The 6,945-nt window shown below is 33.7% G+C and overlaps 1 protein-coding gene across 2 annotated transcripts; it reads right to left on the bottom strand.

Moving 5' to 3' along the window:
* Positions 1 to 4,130: 4,130 nt before the first annotated feature.
* Positions 4,131 to 6,072, bottom strand: LOC306865188 (thiosulfate:glutathione sulfurtransferase; the record flags this gene model as incomplete). 2 transcript variants are annotated; one of them, XM_079409652.1, is made up of 4 exons in its annotated part: positions 4,131 to 4,337; positions 4,463 to 4,625; positions 4,701 to 4,823; positions 5,811 to 5,968. In XM_079409652.1, 4 exons carry the CDS (start codon positions 5,815 to 5,817, stop codon positions 4,286 to 4,288), a joined length of 345 nt encoding a protein of 114 aa, XP_079265778.1. The 2 variants fall into 2 exon arrangements, with proteins under 2 accessions (XP_079265778.1, XP_079265777.1); XM_079409651.1 differs by having other exon boundaries at positions 4,286 to 4,337; positions 4,701 to 4,817; positions 5,934 to 6,072.
* Positions 6,073 to 6,945: the final 873 nt, after the last annotated feature.

The following is a 6,945-nucleotide window of genomic DNA, read 5'->3' as shown; positions in this document are numbered from 1 at the left end:
AATATGTGATGCATACCTGTCTCCAGTCCATTTTATGCAACCCTTTACATTTGGTTTATAATAAATGAATAAATAAATACATTAAGGCTAATAATGCGCACATTGATTCAAGTAAAAAACCCACATATTTTAATTATGTCAGATGCATGCAGCTCCAATAAACAAATTATAATTCATTAATCTCAAAGTTGAACTAAATAACAAAAATCTTTATCATGGATAAGTGATGTTCTAAAATGCCCTGCAGATCAAAAAGTTGCAATTTTTATTTCCCATTGCTGATATAAAGTCACCCAATATTGAAAAAAAAAATGCTGATAATCTGCACAAAATGCGCCCTGAATGCCAGTGTAAACGCATGCATCTAACCTGTCTATTCTGGATAGCATCGATTAGCATTCTGTGTTTTATTCAACAGCATTTTACACAATTTACAATAATGTGTCTACCTGTTAAGCTTCTCCAGCGTAGAACCGAGACATAATCACATCTGAACGCACTTTCTCTGAGATGAAAGTTACCGGTCCAGTCGCTTTTGGCGCGAGCCGTTGGTGCTGAGAAAGGGGCTCCATCATTAGCGCGCGCCGGATGAGCACAGCATATGTGAAATTGACTAATACACAGCTCCAAAAATACTTCCACACGATGCCTTTGTGCATTGAATAACTCCGTGCAGCCAGTACCCAAATGGTTTCGCACAGAGCTTGATTCGCTCGGGTGGTTACAGTCATGAGACAAGCTTCACTCCCGTCTCCAAGAGGTCTTTTACGCACGACGCATCTTTGTTCTCTTTAGTTCAATGCTTGATGGTAGGTCAAATATATACAGAGGTAAATCCAAGTAGGTGATAGAATAAAATAACGTCTCAAAAACCCCAATTGTAAATCATGTCATAGCTTTAAATGTATTCGCGTTCCGCTGACGTTTGTTCACGCTCGTGCTGTTATCACTAACGACCGTCTGAAAATAGCTGTTACCTGTGACAGACCCCGCGGACCTGTTAACAGCACTATAGTCACAAGTTGACCTGATAATAGCGCGTTAAAAGGCATGTCTCATTGAGAATGAAATGCGTAATATTGGGGGTATTGGACCGGGGCTAGTTGTCACGCCTTTTACTGTGGTCATATTTCTTTATTTATTATCGAAAGCCAGTTTCTATATAGGCACACTTTTAAAGTGTCTTGGCTAATAAACATTTCCACCGTTATTGCCCAAGAAAAATGATACTGTTCATAGAACACAGGCTGCCCCAGTAGCGGGGCATGTTGTCATCCAATATGGGGTAATTTGTCACAATAGAAGCTGCCATAAACCTGTCTATTATTAGGTCAGAGAAATACACAATAGCTATAAAAAATATATAAATTAAAATTTATTAATCTCAAAATAAAGTCATTCGTCACAATGGAACCGGCAATTAACCTGACTATATACAAAATGACAAATAATATACAAAATACAAAATAAACTTAGAAATGCAGAAATAATGTAATTGAGTAAATAAAAGTAAAATGTTAAAGGTTACCTATGTAAAATATAAAACCATTGTTTTGGCAATTAACATTTCAAACACAAGATATATCTTCCAATAAAATCTTCAATAAAATGTGACAAGTTGCCCCTACCTGACATTTTTGAAAAATATATATGAACAAGGACATTATTCAGCTCTTAATTAAATGTCTTAGTTGACTAACAGATTTTTTTTGTTAATAGTCCTATTGGTCATCATTAGGCTAGTTAACTAAAATCAACTATCAGTGAGCAATTCATTTGTTACAGTATTTATTTGGGCTATCCTTTGTTAACGTTAGTTAATTGTTGGTTCATTTCTGCCCAGGTCAATTAAATAACGATAACAGCTACAACTTTTGATTTTAATAAAGTACCAGTGAGTAAATTATGAAATTAATATGAAGATGCTTTTTTCCCCCAATCTAAGTTTAACTAATGTGGTTAACTAATGTTTTTTCAAAGTTTTTCAACAAGTTTTTACAGCATACAAATCCACTTCTAGAGGAAACTCATTTGTGTAATTGGATTTGAGATACATTGCCTTGTGACAACTTGCCTCAGTCCTTCTCATACTGGTGAGATATGAGGGCAGAAAATCAGAAACAAGAGCAAATGAGGGTCAAAGTGAAATATAAATTTGGAATAGGGAGAAAAAATTACAGTAAATAAACACCCAGGTATATTTAGGTCCCCTGTGGCAAACAAAGAAATTAGTTTTGGATTTTTTATTTTACAAACCAGCTCAGAGGTGTGGACCCCATTATGGCTGGGGTGAAAGTGACACGTTCACATTTATCATAGTCTGTTCTCATCACTCAGGGAAGAACAAGGCCCAGCCTCAGACGCTAGCGTGTGCCAAATCCAATACCTGCAAAGCTATTGCTTACATCTGATGGACTATATACTCGGTCTGTAATTCCACAGTAACAGCACTATATAAATTGACACTTAAATGATTCTCTCCAAGATGGATGAAGGAAGGTCTGTTGATTTGATTGCAGTCCAATGAAAAATGTGCCAGCCTTGATCTGTGTTCAGTATCAGTCTGACAGCTATTTACTAAGGTGCATCCGATCACATCCAAACAGCCAGCAGTGAAATGAGCATCCGAGCACCTGTGACCGTGAACCTGCTTGCTGGCCGTAAAACGCTCCTTTATTTTGCCTAATTGCATTACTGCCACCTAGTGGTAATAGCGCAATGCAGAAGCAAGCACCAACTAAATTTGCACAGACCAGAGCCTTTGTAAAATTATTTGAATTGTAACCACACATTTACATTGGTTTTTACAACTCAGTGCTTTTTTTAAATTATTTTATTTATCTGAGTTAATATGAAGGAACAATTATTTGAAGCATTTATCTGAAATAGATTATATTAAGATTAATAAAATAATAATGGATGAGTCATTAAAACAATCTTAATAATGACTCTATTACACTGTCTTTCAGATTCACATCTTTGCAAGTGGAAAAATATGAAAATATTAGCAGTTTCCCTGTCAACATTCAATTTTACCTTCAGATGGTCCAAATCAATTTGTACTGATAATTATTTTAATTAAGCGCATTTGTAAATATGCATATATAATCACATTTTTACATTCCAATAGTTTGATTAATTTGATTCAATCTGGAGTAATTTTTTAAGTATTTATCTGAAATGCGTTTGCTCCATCCATTTTCTGATAATCGGCTTTGTTAAATATAATTCATATAATAATAATAATTGTGTCATTATTATATTTTAAAAGCAACTCGAATATACTGTCATTCAGATTTACAGCTGTAAGTAGCAAAATATGAAAAAATAGTCAATTTCATCAGTTTCATTCGTCAAAATTTCCTAATTTCCAAATGAATTGTCCAGTGATGAATTAAGCAATGTTGAGAGCCTTTTAAAAATATTTTAATAAAGCAGATTTGTAAATATATATTCACATTTGTTTTTACAGTCCAGAAATAGTTTGATCCGTCTGGTTCAATGTGAAGGAGCAATTCTTTAAGTATTTATCTGAAATAGCTTTGCTTCATGTATTTTCTGATATTTGCTTTATTATAATATATCACAACAATAATTGATGAGTTCTCAAACTACATCAATAATGATTCTAATACACTAATTAATTAATAATCACACCTTAATGCAATATGATTCATATCATATGTGACCCTGGACCACAAAACCAGTCTTAAGTCGCTGAGGTATATTTGTAGCAATAGCCAAAAATACATTGTGTGGGTCAAAATTATCAAATTTTCTTTTATGCCAAAAATCATTAGGATATTAAGTAAAGATCATGTTCCATGAAGATATTTAGTGAATTTCCTACCGTAAATATATCAAAACTTAATTTTTGATCAGTAATATGCACAGCTAAGAACTTCATTTGGACAACTTTAAAGGAGATTTTCTCAATATTTAGATTTTTTTGCATCCTCAGATTCCAGATTTTCAAATAGTTGAATCTCAGCCAAATATTGTCCGATCCTAACAAACCATACATCAATGGAAATATTATTTATTCAGCTTAGATGATATAGAAATCTCAATTTCGAAAAATGGATATTTATGACTGGTTTTGTGGTCCAGGGTCACATATAATAATTGACGAGTCATTAATGACTCAGATCTTTGTAAACAGCAAAATGAGCAACTTTCTTCGGTTTCACGTGTCAATATTTAATTTGATGATCTATTTCCAGATTAATGGTCCAGTTGCAGTGACATGAAGTTAATTTAAAATGCGGCTCAATTAGTCCTGTTACTACTTCTCACGCTCTTCCCAATCAATGTATCCGCCTGCATAATGCCGAGCCCTGAAAAAGACAAAGAAAACAAGTAGTTCTTCTAACAACACGGAATATTTAATTAATTGGATCATCCACGTGTTATGAGTTCTGGGCTTATAATGAGATCAGTGTGTATGTTTTCAATAGCCTACTTGGAGAATCCCAGACGATGAGCGATTTCAAGAGCAGTCAAACTCCTTTTCCCGCTTCGGCAATGGAAAACTATGTCATCGTCTTCCTTTTTAGGGGCTTTCACCCCAAACTGCTGTTGAAACTGTTGTGGTGGGAGTTTCAGTGACTCCTCAAGCTGTCCCACTGAGAGAGACATAAAAACTGAATGAGATACTGAAACAAGAAACACTGATTCTTCACTTCACTATAGTGACTTACAAGGAATGTTGACTGAATCAGGAATCCGGCCAGCCTGGAATTCATCTGGATTTCTGACATCAAAAAGCTGCACGCTGTGATTGGCCAGCATAGCTTTGAGCTGTTCGTATGTCACAACTGACACTAAAAATGTGAAAAATCAATCAAAATGAGTTGATATTCTCATTATTGCTAATTAATGTTCATTACTTCATACCAGTAAAAATCATGCAACATAAAAACAGGATTTTACTAAAAATCCTGTTCTTCATGGTTAGTAGACACATAAAGGCTGTGTGTTTTGTTAGTGGGATACAAAAGACAAGTCAAACAATTGTTTTGCTATAATAAGCAGAAACAAAAACAGAACAAAACAATTGCTAAGTGGTTTAGTCAGTACAACTGACCACAATTTAAAGCACAAAGCAGTCAATAAATAATTATTGACTGCTTTAAATAAATACATTCATATCATGGTTATTTATCAAGTAGATAACTGGGAACTGAACCAAAGTCCAGAGTTCCTATATAGCCTAATAAATGGCCCTTTATATAAGTCTCTTTATCTTTTATATGTTAATAAATGGTTCCTTTCAATATTCTGTATAGTATACTGTATAATTAATGAATAAATACATCACTATTATCAACATCGGCATTTCTTAATTATAACTATAAATAATATTGACAATGAATGAATGAATTCACTTACTTAGATATCTGTTTTTGTGAATATGATTGTAATTTATCAAGTTAAGATAATTGGGGATTCGACCAAAGTCCAAGGTTCCTATGTGATAAATTACCCTTTATCTGACACAGCAGACTTTACTGAAATATGTCTCTTTTATATTTGTTAATAAATGGATCCTTTCATGAAATGACTGATATTTTAAGTAACTTATATTTGACTTACATTTATAAATAATATGCAAAATAAATACAATGACAATGAATGAATTACTAAATAAGTCAATAAATAAAAAGACAGTAAATACATAAATGCATACATACACAAACAATAAATAAATAGTCAGTAAATATATTACAAAGATTGCATACTTGTGTTTTTCGAGAATAATTGGAATTGGAACAAAAAATCTAAAGTTCCTGTAATAAATCACCCTTTACCTGACATTGCAGACTTCACTGAAATACGGCCTCTAAAAGATATAATGCCTTGCTAAAGATGATCAGTTTTATCTGCAATAATTAAATCCACTTATTTTGAGAGGATGTAGGTGCCTCTCCCACCAGCAGCTCTACCTGGATCAGGTCCACTGTGATTGACGGCTGAAGTCTTTAGTCCACATGCTGAGATAACTCTACCATGATAAACCGGTTTATTGAGTGCAAACACGCACAAACGACGTAAAACCTCAAAAGATACCATCACTGGTGCAGTCACAATGACAATGCAAATGAAAAGTGGCTGTGTTTGTAACCTGCTTGTACTGGTGAAGACCAGACAGATTATCTGCTGCCCTCTAGCGACATGTAAAGGACACCTGGAGGATATTTTCAGGAAGGATGAGACGATATGAGGGTACTTTTTGCCTTGTAATTAAATAGGCCTATATCTGATGTTATGTCTACAATCTGCGTTAAGGGATTCATGAGATAAAACAACAGCAGTAGTGTTGCGCATCGCATTATCTCATTCAGGTTGCCAGATCCCTATTATTGTTGACTCTTAGTTTTCCCAAAATGTGTGATTTATAAAAATAAATAAATTAATATAACATTTTACATGGTTAAAGCTTTAATATGTTAAAGAATACTTCCTTTAAATTTAGTTTTTACTTTATTTTAGACTTAATTTATTTCTGTACATCTTTTGTTTAAACTATTAGATTTATATAAAATATTTGTAGTGTAAAAAGAGAAACATTCAATATAAAATACAGTGCAGCGAGGAAGACCAAGTGTTGCCAAATCTTGCTGGAAAAACACCTGCTCGGAGATAAATAAATAAATTAGACTATAGTAATGTAACTATAGTAACAGATGCACACATCTCTCTCTCTCTGTGTAAATAATCTCTTTCATTCGTGCATGTATGCATCATTTGGGTAGTTTAAATCTAATAATAATAATTGTATAATGTATAGTGCATAACTTAGGCTATGCACTGAGCATATGTGGCAGATGCGATCAGTATTCAGTTAAACTTTATTTATTTGTTACAGAGGTCATAAGGCACTAGCAAGCCGAAAACGTTTCGTTGGCCTACATAGACTCAAAACATCTCTTCACCTCGCGATTA

The sequence above is a fragment of the Barbus barbus genome (assembly GCF_936440315.1).
Source record: "Barbus barbus genome assembly, chromosome: 46".
Lineage (NCBI taxonomy): Eukaryota > Metazoa > Chordata > Actinopteri > Cypriniformes > Cyprinidae > Barbus > Barbus barbus.
Note: the sequence above shows the minus strand (reverse complement) of the source record. Positions and strands in the feature narration are given on the sequence as shown.